Source organism: Humulus lupulus, chromosome 3 (genome assembly GCF_963169125.1).
Source record: "Humulus lupulus chromosome 3, drHumLupu1.1, whole genome shotgun sequence".
Classification (NCBI taxonomy): domain Eukaryota; kingdom Viridiplantae; phylum Streptophyta; class Magnoliopsida; order Rosales; family Cannabaceae; genus Humulus; species Humulus lupulus.
Window position 1 is genome coordinate 245,897,041 of NC_084795.1, and position 23,689 is coordinate 245,920,729.

A 23,689-nucleotide genomic window follows, 5' to 3' on the forward strand; every position below is an offset into this window, starting at 1 on the left:
TAAAAATTTCCCCAATAATTGTGACCAACCCTTACATTTCTGGTGCAAAGAGGAGCCGCACAACCAGCCACACAAGTTCTCTCGGCACCTGCTCCATCTCCGGCAACGTGAACTATTTTCGGCGCCGACTGCGTCATTTCTGGCGGCACCAAGCATAGAGGACAACGGCAGCGTTTGTATCCTCCATCTTCAGAGGCACCAAGGTATTTCTCCTTCAAATTTTTCCATTTATTTGATAGTTTGAAAAGGGATTTTGTACCTTTGTGTACTTTTGTGTTGTATGTTCATAGAAACACAAGTTTAACATTGTCCATACCTCATATTGATCTACTTATTAAGAGGCATCTTGTAGTTCTCGATCTTTGTTTTGATTGGATCACTGAAAGTATATTGTACCTCATGTTATTAAGAAGCTTATCATTAAGTTTAGGCCTTATACATTTAATGAAAGGAATATTTGGGACATTTGAAAGTCAATCACGTACATATATAATTTGGAATTTTAGTCATTATGGTCATGAGTAAATCTCAGTGAAGCGAAAACCTCAGCCTACTTCGTGCGTAGCTCATTTCTGATTCAATGGGGGCTTACAAGTACGTTTCAAAGCTATGGAGGAAGAAACAATCCGATGTGATGAGGTTCATGCAGAGGGTAAGGTGTTGGGAATACTGCCAACATCCTTCCATCGTCCGAGTCACTAGGCCAGCACGCCCAGACAAGGCTCGTCGTTTGGGTTACAAGGCCAAGCAGGGATACGTTGTTTACCGTGTACGCGTGAGGCGTGGTGGAAGAAAGAGGACAGTCCCCAAGGGTATTGTTTATGGTAAGCCCACAAACCAGGGAGTTACTCAATTGAAGTTTCAGAGAAGCAAGAGGTCTGTTGCTGAGGAACGTGCCGGATGCAAGTTGGGAGGTCTCAGGGTTCTCAATTCCTACTGGATCAACGAGGATTCGACTTACAAGTACTTTGAGGTGATATTGGTGGATGTTACCCACAACGCAGTCCGTAATGACCCAAGAATCAACTGGCTCTGCAGTCCTGTTCACAAGCACAGAGAGCTTCGTAGTCTTACCTCTGCAGGCAAGAAGTTCAGAGGTCTGCGTGGAAAGGGACACAGGAACCACAAGAATCGACCTTCCCGCAGGGCAGCATGGAAGAAAACCAACACTGTCTCTCTTCTGCGTTACCGTTGATATTGGTCGTAATACCAATGATTGTTACTGAAAAACCAGACCTTGATACACTCATAATTTTCACATCTGACTAAAGCTGCAAGAAGATCTGAGTTACAATTCCACTTAAGCATTCCTATTGTTGAATTTACTTCCTCACTAATGCTAAACGTGCTTCTTTCTAACCCATTCTTCTCATAAAACACAATTGAAGGACATTCATTTTCTGCTTTTTTGCCATAGACAGATGCAATTTTTGCTCCGCTGGGCATTCAATCCAACACAGTTCCCATAAACAGCTTTGGTTCTGAAGCAGCATGCAGTACCCCTGAATCTCGCTCCCAAACTTTCATCCTCTTATGCAAAGAAGTAGAATCTGACTCATTAGTAAGTGTGGCAAAGTATTTCCCATCGCCCCGCCAAGAGATAAGGCTCCTAAACTCATATCTTGAAGAAACGTTTGGTTCATCATCTGAGACAATAATCTAGCTTAATTAGCAAATTGCAAAACTTAGTCAAAACATGTTGAAGTTTTTAGGGGGGGGAAAAGGATCTCTAGTCAAATTACAAAAGCCAAATATTGGAAGTTGATCATGCTTTTAACATGTTTTAAAGTAGCTTCATAATCCAAGTTTTACAGCCAAAAAATTGGTTGTAAAAGGTAAGAATTTTAATCAATAAAGCATACTCTTGATTTCTTGAAAATTAATGGCATTAAAAATGACACCATCAATTATTATATGGTGTGTCCAATGAGAAGAGGACATGGAGAAGAAAAAAACCCCAACCTACTACAAACTTTTGCATAATTTAATTTGCATCTCTAAAGATGATATGTTGTGAAAAAAATGATGTATAGCCTATGAAATGCCCATGTCCCAATCGAATAGCGTTCTCAAACTCCAGTCATGCACAGGTATCATGTATCTTAAAATATATATGGATAGATTAAAAGACGTAATAAAATCAAACGAGATGTCTGATTTTCCTTATATGCACAGGTTAATGTTTTTCTGCTCTTTTTCTTGACTTTAGTAAAGCTGGGGTGGGGCCACAGATGTTGTCTCCTCTTTTCTATTGCCCTTACCATTTTATGTATCATGTTATCTCCCTGGTCCAATTTTCTTCCGTCTGTACCACAGTTGAGTGTGTTTTTTTTTCTTCTTTTTTGTTGCAGATTAGAATTAACAACAGCTTTGTTTCATCATTTTGAGAGGTAATCTATAAACTAAAATGCAAAACTGAGGTATGTACTTTTCTGTTAGGATAGTTTCAATTGATGTTGGGCTTATTTATATACATAGAACTTGGACCATCCTCATTTATGTTATTCTTATGGTTGTATATTCCATGTAGTTTAGAGACAAGACTTATGTATTGTACTTAAATTTGATTTTTTTCCTATAAAATAATCCAATCGTTCTGTTAGGCCATTTTCAATGGATTCTGGACTTTTTTTATATGCATAGAACTTGGACTTTCCTTATTTATGTTGTTCTTGTCGCTTTGTAATTTCAAGTAGTTTGGAGACAGGAAATGTGCATTGTTCTCTTGGACATAAGGTTATGTGAGTTTTATCTTAAAAGTAATACAACTTTTGCTTTATTGAGGCATGTATAAATGACTTGTTGAAAGGAAGAAGAGGAGAATAAGGCATATGTCAGGAAATCCCTCACTATCTATGAAGACATTATACTGTGATTAATATATCTAATTGGCCAAGAAACTATGGCTATAATCTTTAATAATGTAGATGTGTTATATTTGTGGAGAGATATACTACGATACTAGGATTGCATGGTTGTGTTTATGTGCATGCTTCCCTCTTTCTTACATCATTAAGCCTGCCTAAACAACTTCTTATGTTAAATTTCTTTTCTGATTTGTACTCATTTTTTCTTCTTTTAATTATCAATTTTTATAGTTGACGATTTTATTATTATTAGTATATTTTTTGTGGGGTAGTATTATTATTTCTAAATAGGCATGTGTGTGTATCATTCCTGATTAATTTAATTTTTTAATATTATTATTATTTTTACGCTTTTGATACAGTCTCGAGGTGGACAATCTGCATATTTTCTTCAAGAATATGAAGTAGAAACAGATAAGTGAGTGTTGCAGGCTGTTTACTTTCCTAGCCCTGATTAGTTTTTTCAACGATATTGAAAGAAAGAAACTGTAATTACCTTTTGATTTAATTTTTTTTTCTTTTTTGTTATCAGTTTTATTGAGATGTACCTTAGACCTCCTTCAGCCAGTGAAGAAGCACTGACAAATGATTGGATAAAAGTGTGTCAATCTGGTATTAGATATTATCTATCTCTTGGTGATCAAAGGATTGTTGACAAGAATTGCATCATCAGGCCAAAAGTTGAGTTTGAGGTAAGGCATATCTTCTTAGTGATTACTAACAAAATTTTCACATTGATAGGCGAAATTATTTCAATAAGCCATGATTTTCAAGCATGTGAATAGTAAAAAGACCCAAGCTTGTCAGGCCTTACATTTCCTGTTATATATTGCTTTCTGAGTTGGAAATTCCTTTATCCTTGCTATATCCATGCAACAAAAAGACCTTAGTAATTTGACTAGATTTGATAAATTTTTGTTTGTGTTTCTGGATTAGAGCCAAATCCCAGCAGCAGAGCCTTCATTAATTGTTTTAAAAAGAGATGATTATTTTGTGCACCCCTATTATTATGAAGCATGTGGTCCTTCCTTTTACTTTTGGTTTTGTTTTGCACTTGAAGATAATTCCTGCTTAAAACTCATGTGAAAGCTCTTGTGCTTGGGTCATTTTATGTGTACATTATTTAATACATAACTACTTTATATTCTTTGCTTTCCGATTATCCTTTTAAATATCAAAAGCAGGTTGGAAGGATGACTTTAGGTGGGCTGCTTGCTTTGGGGTACAATGTAGTTGTCAGTTATAAATGAGCATCTACATCAGTGAATAATGACAATGTATCCATTTCACTTGAAACAATTGATACTCTTGGTGAGACATTCATGGTGCTGAGGGGTACAAATCGAAAAGTATGAACTTAGTATTCTTTACTAAAATGTGTTCCTTTTTTAACATTCTTTTGGAGAAGTTTATTAAGGGTGATAGCCATGGTTTGAACACAAGACCAACCATTTGATGAAGAATGACTTGGCTGTCCCCTTGGGATGTAAATAAAGTCATTATGAATTGTGTGCCTATATTATTACTTTGTAGAGGTTTACTGTTGATACTATGCTGATGTCCTTATATATTCTTTTATTAGGATATACTGCATTAGTGTCCTGTGTTTTGAAGTTCTTTCTATTACATATGAAGTACATTTTGGGTATAGGGGAGGATTGGTGGACAACCTTTTTGGTAAACACAAATGAAATCTATTTACTTTGGGATCAACCAAGTTACTAGAAGGGAACACATTACCTTTATCAATCCTTTTCAACATGACTTTATATGTAGTTGTATTTTAAACTTATTATCACCTTGATTAATCTTATTTTTTGTAGACAGTTGGAAATGAAGCATCAAAGATGGGCGTTAGTGGACCGTGGCTCACTAAATCATATCTTAAAATGAGTATGGATAGAAAAGGTTGTAAACGAGACAATGTTTTTCTAATTTATTAATGTTTATTTTACTTGTGAAATTTAAAATTATTGAAAAGCTTTTATGTGGTTTCCTTGGAGCCTTTTTTTATTAGTTTGTGTGGTTCACTCTTCTCTCTCTTGGCATTTGTTTGAAGGTAATTTAGAAAAATATAAAATAAAATATACATGTATGAGTTAAGAGTAACGATGATTGTGTTGTTGGCCTGTACAGGTGTACCTCGTCTTAATACACCTCCACTTTTGCCTAATACATCTCTGGCCACTGGCCAGCAATCAAGACAAAACGATAATTACACCAAGGCCAATCCGGGTTACTCCGAATCTTGTTAATAAGCTTGAGGATCTATCTCAGCCATGGACTCGATCTCCAAAAAAATAAAAAATGGAACCTGTAGTGGCAACATGGCATTTCATTTCTTCAGACCCTCCTGCAGATAGCTCAACCACCGGTATGTTTCATTGACTAAGAGACTATCCTGCTTGCCAATTTATTTTTTCTGGGTATGTTGCCATCGTCATGTTTAAAATTCTCTCATGAAGCAACCATAGATCCTTCCAGTTTCAGGGACACCATGAAACTTGCTCCAATGCCCGATTCATATGACTTGGATAGAGGATTGCTTTTTTGTGCAAGCAATACAAGAATGGACTGGAAGATAAGTTAGAAGTCTCTTAATCATTTTGAAATTATGACAGTGAGAACTTGAATAGAATTATTTATATAACTCTTATGTTGATAATTCAGGCTTTGTTGGAGAATAAAGGTTTCCCAGTTATAGTTGGAATTGGTCTGTTGAACTACTCCCTCCCTCCTCTTGTTGTTGATATTAAACTTGGCTGGCTTTTCTGCTAGCACTTACATATTTGATATTAAAGTATGTAAATTGAGTTGCATAGGATTTTCTGAGTGATAATTAACATGATTATATTCTATTATTAGTTCCATTTGAGTTGGAATCTAATTTCCACTCAGTGGATCCACTGAGATAAGAGACATACTGGATCAACAACTCCACCCTTTCTTGGAATATATACTTTTTTTTTGTGAAGGCTCAAGAATGTTTTGGTATTTTGCTGCAATGATGTCTTGTACTTTTATGAATTTTGAGAAGTTCCGTGAAAAAGAAAATGATATTCATCTTTTTTTTTTAGAATTAAAACTTAACGTAATTCCCTTTTATTAATCTGATTTATTAATACAACAAATTCTCATCTAGTTATTTACATGCATTAAAGTGTTAAGTTACAATTATGCATAGGTTTGTTTTCTGCTTTGAGCTGTAGTTTAGCTTCTTGAAATCTTTCCCTGATCTCTCAGCTTTGTATTTTTCCCATCAATACAAAGAAGTTTCTTTTCCAAAAAAATAAAAAATTATGTACATTTATTTTTGGTGTGTGACGTTGATTTTGTCTGTGTAAATGCGCATGTTCCCTGAGTATTCTTTCTGTTTAAATGAAGACAATGCTCCTAACTGAATCAACGAACCTAGTCTAAAATATAAATTTCTCTATATATATATTTATGGAGACTTGAACTCCTTACTGTTCACAAACACATATTCATCCATCCACCCAAGACTGCTTTGAGCTAGCCTCAAGTGGCCGTTAAGTCTAAAATAATAAAGTTACTCATTTTCTTGTTCATGAAATGACTATACTATAGGTTTCGTTATTCAATTGAAAGTTATATTTTGGGATTGATGCTTGAGCAAAGAAAATAGGACTAACTAATTGAGATTGGAACAAATGAAATCCTATAAACATTATATATTTTAGTTTCTTTTTAAGTATAAATATAATATCATTAACTTTCATATATGTAGTATAATATATTCCGAGTTGTGCGATAGAGAGATATCACACTTTTTTGGTTTCATTGAGCCATCGTGGTCATCGAGAATTGGGACAAATTTGGATAATCGGGCTTAAATTATCTTAGAGCGTATATGGGTCAAACTTTGTTAATGCCATACCATTTCTTGTAAGTAAAATTTTCATTTAATATTAATTTTACTTGTACCTTCTAATGTTTATTTTAATAACTTTTTTTTAAATGCAAACATCACTGGATGTTAGTGATCATTGATCCAGATGACCATGCATGTTACTATCTTGGTCCACTTAGAAAATCTTCTTCAAATGATTTGAAGAACCTTATGAATAGGTAATACATTTGAAACTCATTTTAAAATATAATATGGTTATTTGATATGGAAATAAAAAATTAATATGCTCTTCATATTGATGTATATATAGTGTATTTTCACACATTAAGCAAAAGACAGGAAGGAATGAAAAAATTACAAGTGGAAAATAGTCAATTGCCCTCGTCAAACATCATCAGTAGAATGCGACTTTAATATCATAAGGATGATGAATGACTATTGCTCGAAAGAGACACCCATACGATGGCTAATTAGTAATGTAAGTATATTTATTATTATTGAACAACAATTCTATTGAATTTAACTTCTCACTTAGTTTTTTTATTTTGTGTTTTGTTGTGTGGTGGGAAGAATACATATTACACTTGGCGAAATTAATGAAACTCGAAATGAGTGGGCAACCAAGCTTCTTGAGCGGATGAGTCATAACTAGAGTAACTTTTGAAATCAGAATTAAAATATATACTAATTGTAGTTTTAAGTTAACACTTACATAGTTATTCCAACTGTATATTTTGATCTTGTAATTTTTAGATATGGAACATACTGAGTTCTATTGATTTTGTCTGCCTATTGATTCTGTCTGATCTATGTTGTAATTACACAGGAAATTATGAATGAATATAATGGTTAAAAATAGAGAAATGAAAAAGTTCTATTTTTCTACATGGGACGTCGGTCTCAGTAAAGCTATCGTCTTATGTATTGCAGGGGACGATGCTTACATATAAATTGTCATCTCATGTACCGTAGGTGGATGACGCTTAAGTAGGAACTGTCGTTTCATTTACTGCAATGGATGACGCTTGCATAGAAACTGTCGTCTCATGTACCACAAGAGACAACATTTGTATAGGAATCATCGTCTCATGTACGACAAGAGATGACACTTTTATTTAAACCGTCGTTACATGATTTACATGGCATGACATTGCATGGGACGACAGTATTAGAACCGACGTATGAGAGTCCATACGACAGTTTAAAACCATCGTCCCATGTCAATTTTGTAGTAGTGATAGGTCATTACCATCCAATTGGGGCCGAACCACTATAAATCGTTTGTGTCGGTTACTTTTCCATTTGAATTTCTTATTGTTTTTCATCTCATTTTATATTTTTTATCTGACTCCGTGTCGTTAACAAATTTGAGGGTCAACACATGGCCTCCCCAATCAAGCATCCTCAAGCAGAGAGATATAGCGGTGGATGGCTCCTCCATCTCACCTTCTAAAGGTAAATACTGATGCTGTCATCTCTCCTCGTATCAACCTAGTTGGTTTGGGCATGATTCTTAGGGACCACCAATTTAATTCCATTGCCTTAGCCATATGGCCTTGCTTGGCTATCTTCTCCCCTATTATTGTCGAAGCTTTGGGTATGTTGAAGAGCCTCAATCTATGTAAAAGATTGGGTTTCTTACAAAGAATAATGGAATCAGATTGTCTTCAAGTGATTCATGCAGTCAACAATAAAATCACTGATCGATCTTACCTTGGTTCCATTATCACATTTGTAATGAGTTTATTGTTGTATCATTCAAATATTATCCTAGAATCGCTAATAGTGTCGCTCATTCCTTAGCTAAGTTAGTTTTATCTAAGGATGAACATATGTTATGGTTGCTAGGACACCCTTATTGTATTGAGTCTTGTATTCAGGCTGATAACCTTTATCAATGATATGCCCTTGACACTCTTTTTCCCTTTTGAGATTTTTCCTAATGAATTTTTCTCTTGATGGTTTTAACGAAGCCAAGTAACTTCCAAAAAAAAAACCCAACTTTAAAGTATATTAACCATAAATAACTCAAAAATTATTACTCAAATTTTAATCTAAACTTCTAAAACCAGGTTTTTATTCATATAATTTTTTTTATAATGACACACGTTTTAAATAGATTAAAAATAATTGTGATAATTATTATTGTATCGGAATAGCCACAATGAATTGTTGTGAGAATAAAGCTCAAGAAAAAAAAGTGCATTTTGTGAGGTAAACGCCGTAAAGGAGTATTTGAAAGATGGCCACTCCTCCGCCTACTACTGAAGAACCCACGTCATCAACTTCAAGGTAGTTGGAACGATTTTTTCAGACGTGCCAAACAGCTAATCCCTGGCTACTCTACCTCCATCCATATATAACCAATTAATAATAAATAAGATAAAAAAGTCACTCAAAAACAGAAAAAAAAATAGTTTATGTCTTTGCTGTTTTCCTTTTCATTTATATATGTGAAAACTCGATTATTTAATTTTATTTTTGTTTTCTAACAATGTTATGATTACATATTATATCATTAACTCAAATATTGTTCTAGAGTCGCTAATAGCGTCGCTCATTCCTTAGCTAAGTTAGATTTATCTAAGGATGAACATATGTTATGGTTGCCAGGACACTCTTAAAAAGGGTCATTTGTCAGGATGAAAAATAAGGATGAACTCTTGTTATGATTACCCTTTGTTTTTGCAAAGTATCATTCTGGTACCCTCTATTTTCAATAATGTTTATATGGTACCCCGTATTTTGAAAACATAGATATTTGGTATCCTAATTGATAAAATTTTGCCAATATGACCAAACTGTCAGCAATTATATATAATTTGTAGCTCGTATGATTGAAAGTAATTTGATTAAATTGGTAAAATTTTATTATTTAAATTTGAGTTTAGGGTACCAAATATGTACGATTTTAAAATGCAGGGTATCAAATATGTACGATTTCAAAATGTAGGGTATCAAATTAGCATTATTTGTAAATACAGAGTACCAAGATGATACTTTGCAAAAACACAGGGTACCAAATGGTTACATACCTTTTTTTTACAAAATATATAGGGGTTTTTACACAATTCATTACAATATTATTTTTAATTACTACATTAATACCAATTAATATATTTTCATTTATATATACAAATCTTAACAAATTTTTCATTTTATTTACTAAAATTGTCTTTATTATTTCTTATACAAATATTACCTAATTAATTGAGAAGCGTGATATTAGGGTTGTATTTAAGACTTACCATTTTAAAATATTTTCTCTTTTTAGTTTATTTCAAAAAAAAATTCCCCAAACAATGCACATTTTCCCAAATTCAAAATCAAAACCCCAAACCTCTTCTTCTCTCCAATCCCAAACGAAAACTCATACACTCAAACCCATTTCTATTCTTCATCTTCCAAACCAATGGTCTCAACGAGGAGCGCCGGTGATATTTTTTCCATAGACTCGTCGGAGAAGGAAGAAGAGATGGAGGTTAAGTCTAAACCCAAGGAGACTCGCCGACGATACTCTTTAATGTGGTTGTTTGTTTATTTTTATAAACTTAATAGTATATTTTTATTTTAAATTTAATATATTGGTTATTATTAGTAGCAATTTTGTTTACTTTTATGTTTATGCTCATGATGTCATTTTTAATTTTTTGGATTGTTTTGTATGTTAATTTTTTTTCCTTTTTATGAATATAAAGTTATGTTTATATTTATTTTGATGAATATTTCTTGCTATGAATATACAACTATATTTATGTTTAGTTTTTGGAAAACATTGTTTATTTTGTCAATGTTGAATGAATATATTGTACTTTAAACAAATTTGTTTATTTTTTAATTGTTATTTTTTGCTTTAAATTGGTAGATGTGGTAAATGTACACAGTTGTCATATTTGTGTATTATGTTTTAATAAAATAAACAGTATCGTATATGTTAGACAATAACGCTATTGTTAAACACCGTTTTCATTTATTTTTATCATGGTATAGTATCATGCCCGATCGGTGGTATGCCATGCCCAAAATTTAATTTAATTTTTATTTACAAAATTTCATACAAATGTACACAGTTGTCATTTATTTTTATTTTTATCCCTGAAATTTCGTTCAATGACGTGGAAATCGAATGGAAAAATGGCAGGGCATGGTCAATAAATGACACATTAATAGTCAATAAATGTATTATTTAAAGAGTTGAGAATTGACATGAGGAGTTGTGATATTATTGGTCAGGAATAAATTTAGCCGACTGGTGGTATGCCATGCCCGACCAGTGATTTTCCATGCCCAACCAGCGGTGTGCCATGCCCGACTGGTGGTGTGCCATTCCTGACCAGTGGTGTGATTTGGCATGCCCGATCGGTGGTGTGCCATGCCCAACCAGTGGTGTGATTTGTCATGCCCGATTGGTGGTGTGCCATGCTCGACCAGCGGTGTGCCATGCCCGACCAGTGGTGTGCCATGCCCGACTGGTGGTGTGATTTGGCCAACCGGTGAGTTGTCTTGGCCGACCAGTCACTTCGGGGATGGATTTGATTGATTGATGGATCAGAATGTGAGAAGTTACCGTCTAGTGACTCTTCAGTAAAGCCTCAGTAACAGCTTCAACCCGAATCATTCGCAACTGCCGCGGGAATCTCTCAGATATCCCAGAATAATAGCTATATTTTTGTAATTTGAATTTATTTATTTTTTATTAATTAAAGTTGGTTGGAATAACCAAGGACCCCGTCATAGGGATATTTCTCATGTACGATCCATGAGCCTATAAATTAGAGGTTCATGGCATCATTTTTTTTGGGGGGGGGGGGGGGGGGGGGCTGAGATCTGGAGATTTAAAAAGAAAGCTCTCTAGTTTTGAGACTTTGGGCCATTACTTGGGGTTTTCTAAGAGTTCAGAGAGAGAAACACTGTATTTTCCTACTTATACTTGAGAAACTCAGTTGACCAAGGTTCATCTGATCTTAAGTATAGGTTAAATATATCACAACTCTAAGTGGATTAGGCTATTACCAACAAATTGGGGCTGAACCACTATAAAAATTACTTGTGTTATTTACTTTCTATTCAAGGTTATTGTCGTTTTTGCATCTACTCGCAGTTGGCCAAAATCATGGTCAACATTTTTGGTGCTTTCGTTGAGAGCCTGAATAGAAGAAATACACTGTTATCCTACCAATATGGTGCCCAAGAATACCAGTATGGCATCCAACAAGCCAGGTACATCAAAAGAGCCTGCTAGATCAGAAGGTCCTGGACCTCAGAACCCTAAGACTGAGCCCAGGGTCTTTCTCGAGGAGACAACTCTAGAAGTCGAACAACTCCAGGAAGCAATAGGCACTTTCCAAGAGGAGATGATGCAATTCAATGCTCGGTAGGAGTATTTCGCTAAGGAAATGGCCAGGCAAAAGGCTGCATTAGAGCAGAAAAAATAGGAGATGGGTGCCAGAAGTGAAGAGATCATGCGGCGGTAGGAGGAGGCCAAACGACGACATCGTGAGGCTGCACTTGCTCTAGAAGCGGCCACTCAGTTGACCCAGGCCAATGCCCAAACCGCAGCACGAGGAGCAGCCACCCAGGGAGCAAGGAATAATAATGTTGATCAGGGAACCGCTGGCAGAACCAATTCTCGGGGGCCAGACAGAAGTAGGAGTATTACCCCTGGTCGAGAGGATGATGGGATCCGCTCCGGAACTACCTCGACACAAAGGGAGAACTCTAGGACCCCTTTCAGGAGCCACCGATCAGAAACTTCTAGATCAGGGAGTCACCAATCAGATGGTAAGAAGACTCCACCCAGGACGTACCGAAAACTTCACAGTTTAAAGATGGATATGGTCGTTATGAAGCTGATAGTCATCACACCGATCATTCAAAAGATAAAGAGGGCAACGACCCACATGGAGGAAAAAACTTCCCGGGACGTACCGAAAAGCCTCCACTACATCCCGCCCAGCAGCGTAGTGGGAGAGAGCAAGTCCCACACAATAAGCCTTCTGAAAAGTCTAAGAGTACAGTGTTTAATCGGTTAGGAGGACGCACTTCCCGGAAGGATCTAAGGGATGTTATCAGCGACAAGAGTAGGACTATCCCGGTCGAAGGGCAAGATCCAAACCACCCTAGCAGTCAAGTAGAAATACTCGACGACAGTGCACCAGATAGAAATGCCCAACTAGGCGATCAAGACCTTGGGACCCCGTCTGTTGCCCGAGCCATCCAAGCACAGCTTGACGCGCTAATGGCTGTAGTGAAAGGTTTGTCAAAATGACCTTCCGGTATGGATGCGGTAGACCACAGGAGTGGCAGTCTATTTTGTGCCCAGATCAGATCAGCCCAGCCACTTGCAAAATATAAAGCACATGTGCTGCTAGTATATACAGGAAAGGTAGATCCCATTAGACATGTCGGGAAATTTGAGGACCAAATGGAGCTGCTCAGGGTAAGTGATGATTATCGTTGTAGAGTTTTCCTGACTACATTATCTGATACTGCCCAGGAATGGTATTGGAAATTCAAGCCGAATTCTATCACCTCTTGGGAAACTTTCAGGAAAGAGTTTTGTAGACAATTCAGCGCTGCTCGGACTCCACTAGTTTATGCCAACCACTTGGCAGATATCAAACAAGGAAAGGATGAGTCTCTAAATAATTATATACATAGACTCATGAGAGAAGCCAATAAAGCAACTGCTGTAGGAGACGAGGGGAAGATGGTTGCCATATCCTCTGGAATAACCTATCAAATCCCTTTGTGGGATAGTATACATCAAAATCCAATTTCAACACTTCAATAATTTCTTGATTGAGCGGACAAGTATATGAAATTGGATGACGTGATCGAGAAAGAGGAGAAAGGAATAAACAATCCAGGTGGATCAACTGGCCCTCCTAAGAATGGTGGAAATAAACGTGGGAATAACGAGTCTGGCCGCCATGAAGAAAAGAAGGCTAAGTTGAGTTCAATCGAAAAGCCAACCAAGTATGAGCCTCAGTTCACTAATTACACCACTCTCTCGACCAGTCGGGCAGAAATATATCTTGCTAGTCATGAAGAGGTTCCCTACAAGAAACCTCCACCCATCAGGAAAGAGATGAGTAAGAGAGACATGAATAAGTTTTGTCGTTTCTATGGAGATTATGGTCACGACACAAATGAATGCAATCACCTCAAGGACGAGATAGAATTTCTTCTCCAGTCGGGCAAGTTGAAAAAGTACCGGGCGGAGACAGCCCAAGGAGAAGGAGGCAGCAACAATCCTGGGTTCAAACGACAGAGATCTCCACCCTTGCAACCTGGGCCTATGGAATTTACCTTAGACACTAAATGTGGAGGTCCACACTTGGCTGAGGATAGTAACAAAGCAAGGGAGAGGTATGCCCAGACACTTTGACATGAGCGGTAGGGCTAGGATCAAATTTGGTGAACGGAGCTTAATCAGGAACCACTGGAATGGCGAGCGTCTATGGATATATTATCTCTAAATACCGCTTTCAGAGTGGTAGCTTAATTTCAAGTTGTTTAACTTGTTATTTAAGTTTGGTTTATGAGCAGGTTATTTGCTAACCAATCATTTATTTTATGAACAATTTTTGTTGTTTAAGACTCGTTATTAGACACGTTTTGTCCTTTTTTAATTTACGTGTAATAAAAGAGACTACGCGCAGCGTGGTCGATTCTTGCTGCACATATGTATGTGTGTTAATTTTTTGAACAGTGTTCAACTGGTCAGTAAAATCGAACAATGTTTAACTGCTCGGTATGTTCAAGCAGTGTTCAATTGCTCGAATATTTTCCATGTATTTTATGTGTTTCACGAGTAATTAACTGCTCGAACAGATTCAGTCAAGTAGCAAGTGACCAAGGATCTTTCAACCCTCGATCACTTGAGGGGCACATGGGGTATACTGGTATATAATTTAACACAGGATATAAGAGCATGAGTTAAGATATATGTTTTTAGACTGACTTGTAAATTTTTTTGACAAAGCTTAAGTAATTTGGAATTTTTTTAAATTTCAAGTTAGAAGAAAATATTTGTGTGACAATAAACATTATGCTCATAAAATGTTAGAGCAATAAGAGTGTGAGAAAGTATACTTAGTAGGGACTTATGAAATGTCTAGAATTTCTAAGTTAGAAAACTAAGTACTCATGCGAAAATATAAGGCATACACCAGAGTGACTTTACTATTCACAATAAACTTATAATATTTTAAGTCTAAAATGACTTAGAATGTTTCAAGTTAGCAAAGAAAAGTAAAGTATAAATGCCAACAGCTTAGTCGTACAAAAAAAATATCAAAGCTGCTAAGCAACAATTGTCTTCACAAAAGTATAAGAAAAAAGAGTAAACTACTGGCCAGGTACAAAGTTTAGCTGGTCAGGTGCAAAGTTTTCCTGGTCGGGAGAACAGCTACAACTTTCCTGGTTGGCTGAGCATGTATCACTGGTCGAGTAGGAAACTCTGTTGTTGGATAGGAAGCTCTCAAGTCGGCTAAGAGTGTCTACTGGTCGGGTAAACTAGTCCCTGGTTGGTCAACATCATCATCGATATCTAGGACCTCCTCTGGTCGGAGTGATAGAGCAGGAGAGGCAGGCAAAGTGTCAGCTGGAAGAGCTGCCTCCTCTGCGGCCTTGGCTTTGCATTTGGCGAGTTCTTCGGCCTTGGCTTTTTGAGAGAGAAATTCGAGGTTGAGAGGCTTGTTTAACTTCCCAATATGATAGAAGTAGTTGAAGCAGATTTCTTCATAACGAGCCAGATCAATTTCCTTCTCCTGTTTCAGCTCTTCATTATCTTTAGTCTTCTTCTTCAGTTGATCGGTCAATGTCTTATTGGCCTGGACTTACTTGTTGTTCTTATAACGCCCTAAACTCCAGGGACCGTTACGGTGCACATTTTAAACAGTGCTAAACTTGCTAACCGAGTCATTTGGCCATAATCGTGTAACTAAGTATGATTAGCGGTTTAGGGATTAAAATTTTTGGTTAAGATATAATGTTTGATTAGAATGTTTACTGTATACATTGGGACCCCAAAAATATAATTTAAGGTCTATTACAAGAAAATATTTACAACCAGTCATTCTAAGCGGCAAAACAGGGTTCAACCCTAGTTCCTCTTTCAACCCTCGGCGGTGGTAGTCAAGCAGCCACATATGTACACATCGTCACCTAAGCTCTCCAACTCAAGGATGATCTAGTTTTCTTTTGCCTTTACCTGCACCACATAGCACCTGTGAGCCGAATATGCTCATGATCAATAATATCATGTCAATAATTCATAAAGTGCATGCCTAGCAATAATAGCCTTAATCACGCATGCAAATATAGTTCAGACAATTATGGGTATCCAGAATAAGGAATCCTGCCCTCCTGAATGGATGACTATCACGTGAATCCTAATAAGATAAGTGATTTAACACTGGTGGTTCCGATAACCATGCTCGGCTTATAGCCCTAAATAGAAGAGTGACAATTGTAAGAGTCACTAAGGTGGGTTCCATTCCCTTTACAAATAAGTGATCACGTCACTAGCTTAAACATAATAAATGATTGATAAGCAAGTCACCAATGCAAACCAATCAAGTGACCATAGAGTCACTATTGTGGGTACCGCACCCTTAGCCATGTGACGATAGGGTCACCTGGGCTTTACAAATAAATGATCCTTTCACTAGCTTAAACAAGGTAGGTATTTGATGAAATAGTCACCAACATAAACCTACCGAGTGACCATAGAGTCACTACTATGGGTACCGCTCCCTTAGCTATGTGACAAAACAGTCACCTAGGCCTTTGGCCCTGTCCCTCAGTAATTAGTCATAGACTAGACAAGCGCTTATAATTTTCATCGAACATAGGGTTGGTCCAGCATTAATGCTCCATATGAGTCATTCAATGCAAATGGTCATCGAACTTAGGGTTGGTCCAACATTATTGTTCCATATGAGTCATTCAATGCCGATGTAGATTATATCTAATCTTTTATCGGCTCTGCGTTCATGATGCTTATGCTGTTTCTGACTCTTAGGTCAGTAACACACGACCAGTGCTCAGTACCGTTGTTGAACTTGACTAGTAAGTCACAGCTTCACAGACGGATCTGACACCATTGCTGATTCTGACTAGTAAGTCAGTGCCACGCACAAGTAAGCAATGCTACCGGGCATATATCATATGTCAAATATCCAAATATAGGGCATTCATCATGCTTACTTAACACTTGCTAGCATAATTGGGATCATGCACAAACACAAAGACTCAAGCTCTGATCAATCTCATATTTAACATTCACGGTATGCCCTAACCACATGTTTCTCATGCATCACATTTAAACACTCGACATGCCTCAATAATAACCATGCATGTCATATACGGGGTGTAGTTTTCTTACCTTTGGTCCAAGCACATGTTACCAATAAATGAGCCACAAGCACGACCCTGATTCCAAGCCCCTAGTGATAACCTAGTCACAACCATAATATAAAACCTCATCAAAATGAGTAAATAAATACTTCCAAACCCAACCCAAGCCTCCGGGACGTCGAATCCCACTCAACTAGGTAGTAGGATCGATCCTAGGCCCTTAGAGTTAAGTTCCCATGACAAAAACACAATTCTGGACAATTTTCCCCTTAAGGGCCGCGGCCCTCCATGCACCATGTCATGGCCTGCGCCCCTGACAAAGCCTCCTCCTCCTTCAGCAAGCTTAGGCCGCAACGCCCTAGAACAGGGCCGCGTCCCAACCTCGAACCAGACATTTTTACTTTTTAAAACCTTCCAAAAACCTATCCAAACATCTCCAAACTCAAAAATCAAAGTTCCCAAACATCCCTATGATCAAAAACCAACAAAACCCAAGCTTCAATTCAACCAAAAACTCATTAAAACACAAAGTCCAATTCAAGCTTAAAAACTTTAAAAAACTTAGAACTTAAAACTTGGATTACCTTCCATTAATTTGTTTCCCAACTAAATCCTCCGGCTAATAAGCTTCTAATATTCCCTAGGATCGCTATGCCTCGATCCTCGCTTGAATCTGAGTCCTAGAACTCAAGTTTCATTCGAAAATGCGATCGGGAGATGAAAATGGAACTTTAAGGGAGAGAAAACCTAATGAGCGTTCTTTTTATTTCTTAAAAAGTTACTTCAAGCTTAAGTAGCCTCAAAACAAATCCTAACGCTTGGGGTCCCGAAAACGTCCCCGGGGGAAAAATAGTCAAAACCTCCAGAATTTCCCCATGATCTTACTAACTCTCAATTTATCATCAAATATTTATTCCCATTACCCAATAACCCGGTAATGTGCTAAATACCCCTTGACTCACTCCGAGTCAAATATAAATCCCGTTGTGACTTTCCCACTAGCTTACTTCCTAGGATTGTCTCATGTTGAGTAACCCTGGCATAACCAAATAATAATAAAGCACCACACACATATCACATATATGCCAAATATGCCCGAAATGGCCAAAATATGAAAATCACAAAATTTCTCAAAAATGGGTTCACATGCATATTTAATACACCTAACACATGCATATAATCATTTACTAACATAATAAATCAATTATGGACCTCTCGGCCTCCTAATCAAGGTCCTAAACCTTATTAGGAAATTTGGGGCATTACAGTTCTCATCAACCAACTCCTTCAACGATCTATCTCAGTCGGCAATTGTTTTCTCAGCCTGTTCAATCTTTTCTTGGAGATCTTTCTCAGACTTAGTCAAACTTTCAATCTTTGCTTGGGCTTCCACCAATTGATCATTCAAGATCTTGACCATCTCCATATAGTCGTTTGTTAGGCATTGAGCATGACTAACAGTGATGAGTCCCTGGAGTAAACCAAATAGAAAATGAGTTCAAAGCAAAAAGATTCACTACACAGTGAAAAATTTTCTTTGAGAAGAGAAATCAATGTACCCTAGATAAAGAGATTTTTTGGGAATTAATAACAATTTTGAGCGATTCACAAAGAAAAAAAAGTAAATTGTTTTGAAAGCTGTGTGGTGTCTGAGCGGCTGGGGTGGTGTCCGAGCGGCTAGGGTGGTATCCAAGCAGTTGGGTGTGTGTCCGAGCGGCTGGGTGATGTCCGAGCAACTGTGTGATGTCTGGGCAGTTGCATGGTGTTCGAGCGGCTGGAGTGGTGTCTGAGAGGCTGGGGTGGTGTCCGAGCGGCTGGGTCGTGTCCGAGGAGATAGGAGACTGTCTGAGAAGCTGGGGCGTGTCTGAGCAGGGGTGCATGTCCGAGGAGATGGGGGCATGTCCGAGGAGCAGGTAGGCGTGTGTTCCGAGCGGCTAATACTGTCTGAGTAACCAAATTACTCGAGTGGCTAGGAGGTATCCGAGCAGCTTGCAGGAGTTTTGAAGGGCCAAGGTGATGCCCGATCAGCTATGGATGCATCGACCAGTTAAGCATTTCCGAGGAAGTCAAGACAACCTAGTGGTTGGGGTGCATAGGTCGAGCAGCTTGGTGGGTTTCAAAGAACCAAGGCAGCCGAGAAGACCCGTTCTGCTAATAGAGTTCGAGCGGCAAGGGCCTCGAGGAGGCAAATCACTCGAGGGGCTAGCTAGGTACCGAGGAGCTATTTGGGTTCTGAGGCACAAGGGTTCCGAGGGCCAAAAGGAATCTGATCGGTTAGGAATGGTAAAAGAAACAAGTAAGATGGGCTAAAGGGTATGGAGCATAGCGTGATGTATAAACATATTTTCTTAATCTTGGACTGTGCAAATAAGATTAAGAAGGGAACTTCAAGGGTTTCAAAAAATTTCAAGAAAACTTCAAAGTTCATATAAGCCCATGAACCCGAAAGTGCGATGGAAGATGGGAAACTGATAACTACCGTTTTCATGGACTGAAAAGTTCAATTGTGGGTTTACTTCAAAAGGCGGGAGAATATAGAAGGTCATTTTTGGAATTTTAAGACACAATAATTATTAAATTTGCTGTGGATCCTTACAAGGAGTTAGAAGAAAAGTTTATCATATGAGAAAATCATATAATAAACTTGGGGGGCAAATGTTATCCCCAAAATTTTGTTCAATGACGTGGCAATCGGATGGACAAGTGGCAGGGCATGATCAATAAATGACACATTAATAGTCAATAAATGTGTTATTTAAAGAGGTTAAAAGGTTGAGAATTGACCTGAGGAGTTGTGATATTACTAGTCAGGAATAAGTTTAGTCGACCGATGGTATGCCATGCTCGACCGGTGATTTTCCATGGCTGACTAGCGATGTGCCATGCCCGACCAACAGTGTGCCATGCTCGACTAGTGGTGTGCCATGCCTGACCAATGGTGTGATTTGCCATGCCCGACCAGTGGTGTGCCGTGGCTGACCGGTGGTGTGCCATGCCCGACCAGTAGTGTGATTTAGCCAACCGGTGAGTTTTCTTGGTCGACCAGTCACTTCGGGGATGGATTTGGTCGGTTGACGAATCAGAACGTGAGAAGTTACCGTCTAGTGACTCTTCAGTAAAGCCTCAGTAACAGCTTCAATCTGAATCATTCGCAACTGTCGCGGGAATCTCTTAGATATCCCTGAATAATAGCTTTATTGTTGTAATTTGAATTTATTTATATTTTATTAATTAAAGTTGGTTGGAATAACCAAGGACCCCGTCAAAGGGATATTTCTCATGTACGATCCATGATTGTGGGGGGGGGGGGGGGGGGGGGCTGAGATTTGGAGATTTAAAAAGAAAGCTCTCTAGTTTTTAGACTTTGAGACCATTACTTGAGGTTTTCTGAGAGTTGAGAGAGGGAAACACTGTATTTTCCTATTTATACTTGAGAAACTCAGTTGACCAAGGTTCATTTGATCTTAAGTATAGATTAAATATATCACAACTCTAAGTGGATTAGGCTATTACCAACAAATTGGGGCTGAACCACTATAAAATTACTTGTGTTATTTACTTTCTATTCAAGGTTAGTGTCGTTTTTGCATCTACTCGCAGTTGGCCAAAATCATGGTCATCATAAACATTATCGTATATGTTAGACAATAACGCTATTGTTAAACACCGTTTTCATTTATTTTTATCATGGTATTGTAAAATAAACAAAAATATTTTAGTTAGACGGGTAGATTAAAATTATACATAGTATTATTTTAATCTTTATCTTTCAAATAAAAATAAAATAATACATTAGAATAGCATGTTATAGTTATATAAACGTTTTGTTAATTTATTGTTCAATGTGTACTTTTATACTAAATACTTTTATGTTTATTTTTTTCACTGTATTAGTTTATCATATTAAATAATTTTATTTAGACAATTTATAATAGTTTTTCTAAAGATGGTTATTCAAATATTTCATGAATTGCTGTTATTTCATTTAATTGAGATAATAATTTGAATATTATATAATTATTATTTGATTTATTAATTAAATTCATGTAATATTAAATATGGGAAGTTATATATATATAAAATAAATTAGGAAAGTGACTTAATTGGTGAGATTGTGTTTATATAATTATGTTTAATAAAATTGTATATATTATATATAATTTTGTAAATAATATATGTGATATTATTATAGCAAATTCTTTAGTGAAAAATGCCCAAATATATATACCAAATTTAGTACTAATATCAACGGTGGATATTTACAAAAGAAAATAGTAATAGTGGATTATAGCCATTTTGCGATCCAAAACAAAATCTATGGGACTTTATTTTAGCCCCGAACAAATCTATTTCTCTAATAATAAGAAACAATTATAAATTTACGACAAGACACCTAAGATATTTTAAGTCAAGTTGCAAAACAATAATTTTTTTTTTTTTAGATTACTTACCAAATAATTTTGAGGCAGAGGATATGACAGGTAAAAATTAAATAAATAAAGGTTAAGTTAAGGCATCATTTTCTAACCAAAAAAAGAAATAATTTTTGACAGCTCCTTTTCCTTTTTAACTAACAAATAAAAATCTCATGGTCAATCATTTATATACATAAAAAAAAACCATAAATGGTAGTCTTCAATATTCATAAATGCCTTGTTCATGCCGCCCATTTCCATAGCTTAATCTTTTTTCTTTTTCACATTATTAATATACCCAACAAAAAGATTTCTCTTTCATTTGTTTTCCTTGGGAATGGTCATCGTCTTGATCTCTAGTACTTTCTGTCTTTTTTCTATGTTCTTTCCTCAAAGTCTTAAAAAACAATGGTCATAGTCTTTGATCCTAATTGAAATTCCATGTATATATACTAATTCACACATACATATCATATTAGATTATATATATATATAGATAGATAGAGAGAAAGAGAGAGATGGAAAGCTCCATGGGAGTAGGGTTCATGGCGGTTTTTGCAGTGACAGGAAGTGTTGTTCTTCTTGCTCATCAAATCCATAAACGTGTCCTTTCTGACTTCATGAAAGACATTGAATTTGAATTGGGTCTTCGCAAAAGAAGCCTTGAGATTGGTATGTGTATTTATCAAAAATGGCCCTTTTTATTTTTCTACCCAAATTGATTTTTTTTTTGTTGGTTCGAAATTATGGGATATGCATATATTTTTTTGTTTGGGTGATTAACTGTAGGGTCTTCTATGAAAAGAACGAGCAGTAATAAAACGGTAAAATTTGCAGAAGATGTGGTAGAACCGTCCTCAAACAACAAGGAGTATAGGAAAAAGCAGATGGAGAAGCGAGCTCATCATCATAATCATCAACATCCTAAGGCTGATATGCCAATAAATAGGCAAGTTTTGTATAGAGGTATCATTGACTACAAACTTGGTCTTAAGAGCTAAGAAGGGTCAACATGTTTTTTGATCCTGCTTTTCTGTAAGTTTTTCTTTTAGGTCTTAAGTCCATGTATGGGTGTTAAGATAAAGAAAAAATAGGTTCATATCAAGGGGACTTGGATGAATACTTCATTGTTATGTAATTTTGTAAATTTTTGGAATTCTCAAATTTGATTCTATGGAATCTTAATTTGTATAAGTGTAGGACTTTTAATTAGGACGGTCATTTTTTGGTTTGTTGTGTGGTGTTTAGTTGGAATGTAATTATGGCTTTGGATCATTATTCAATGTAACGTCACTATTATAATTAATATGTAATTATTTTACTTGGAAATGAAAAGATGGTGCAATATTCCATAATCCTTTTCAATAATGAATAATAGTTAAGAAAGTGTTTGAAAGTGATTGTGGAATTACTAATATATTCTATGGATGGCGTAAATTTTGTGCTATATTTGGCTAAATTTGTTGCCATTGTAGTCCAATACATTTGGTACAAATTAATTTAAAAATTCAACAAAATCAATTCATTTTTATTGAAAGTATATAAAAAAATTTATTAAACAAATAAGTAAGTAGTTAAAAAGCTTTAAATATTAAACAACATTAATTAGTGGCAAAAGTGTATATTAAAAAATGACATTTATTGTCGGTCAAATTTCACTGTTCTATTTTGTGTAAAATTTGGTATATATTTTGTATCACTATTAAAGTATCATTTTGTCAAGATATGCTAAAAAATGACAATACATCACTTTTATAGGTCTCCATTTTGGAGATGCTCTAAGTTGTGGAAATTACATAATTTAGTATTTATATAGGCGTGTTTGGAAGTGATTGTGTATTTACTAGGTCGTGTAATTATTAGGGTAGTAATTACACTCTATTTTAAAATGCAATGTGTGATTGAATGTCAATGTGATAATTGCATATGAATTTCTAATATTATGTTTGGCAAGACAATTAGTATTTACAAAGTAAAATGTAATAATATGTAATAATTATTATTTATAATTGATAGTATTTAGTAATTACAAAGTATAATTACACCCAATTCTCATGGGAGAGTTTAATTGAGACACTTCAATTACCGCCCATTACATAGTTACAATGTAATTACCTAGTAAAACAAACATATCAAATCTAGTAATTACCTTGAAGAGTTATTACCCGCAA

The 23,689-nt window shown here is 36.3% G+C and overlaps 2 protein-coding genes across 16 annotated transcripts; both read left to right on the plus strand.

Moving 5' to 3' along the window:
• Positions 1 to 5,686, plus strand: LOC133823542 (large ribosomal subunit protein eL15y-like). Of its 14 annotated transcripts, none has more exons than XR_009888406.1 (9): positions 3 to 203; positions 1,418 to 1,561; positions 2,352 to 2,420; positions 3,230 to 3,285; positions 3,400 to 3,559; positions 4,049 to 4,216; positions 4,691 to 4,775; positions 5,004 to 5,241; positions 5,352 to 5,686. XR_009888406.1 is itself a non-coding variant. In XM_062256375.1 (2 exons), the coding sequence occupies exon 2, from the start codon at positions 581 to 583 to the stop codon at positions 1,193 to 1,195; it is 615 nt and encodes a 204-aa protein (XP_062112359.1). In that variant the 5' UTR covers positions 7 to 203; positions 566 to 580; the 3' UTR covers positions 1,196 to 1,391. The 14 variants fall into 14 exon arrangements, 1 of the variants encoding a protein (XP_062112359.1); XR_009888409.1 differs by having other exon boundaries at positions 2,352 to 2,390; XR_009888403.1 differs by having other exon boundaries at positions 1 to 203; positions 1,418 to 2,420; positions 5,342 to 5,686.
• A 16,089-nt stretch (positions 5,687 to 21,775) lies between these two features.
• On the plus strand, positions 21,776 to 22,918 carry LOC133821591 (uncharacterized). 2 transcript variants are annotated; one of them, XM_062253791.1, is made up of 2 exons: positions 21,776 to 22,190; positions 22,356 to 22,918. In XM_062253791.1, the coding sequence occupies exons 1-2, from the start codon at positions 22,037 to 22,039 to the stop codon at positions 22,517 to 22,519; spliced, it is 318 nt and encodes a 105-aa protein (XP_062109775.1). In that variant the 5' UTR covers positions 21,776 to 22,036; the 3' UTR covers positions 22,520 to 22,918. The 2 variants fall into 2 exon arrangements, with proteins under 2 accessions (XP_062109775.1, XP_062109774.1); XM_062253790.1 differs by having other exon boundaries at positions 21,783 to 22,190; positions 22,308 to 22,918.
• Positions 22,919 to 23,689: the final 771 nt, after the last annotated feature.

What these genes read in the sequence shown, in the direction of transcription:
- LOC133823542 (XM_062256375.1), top strand. Translation starts at nt 581, where the DNA reads ATGGGGGCTTACAAGTACGTTTCAAAGCTATGGAGGAAGAAACAATCC.
- LOC133821591 (XM_062253790.1), top strand. Translation starts at nt 22,037, where the DNA reads ATGGAAAGCTCCATGGGAGTAGGGTTCATGGCGGTTTTTGCAGTGACA. An exon ending in CAAAAGAAGCCTTGAGATTG is followed by an intron (nt 22,191 to 22,307) that starts GTATGTGTATTT and finishes GATTAACTGTAG; the next exon opens with GGTCTTCTATGAAAAGAACG.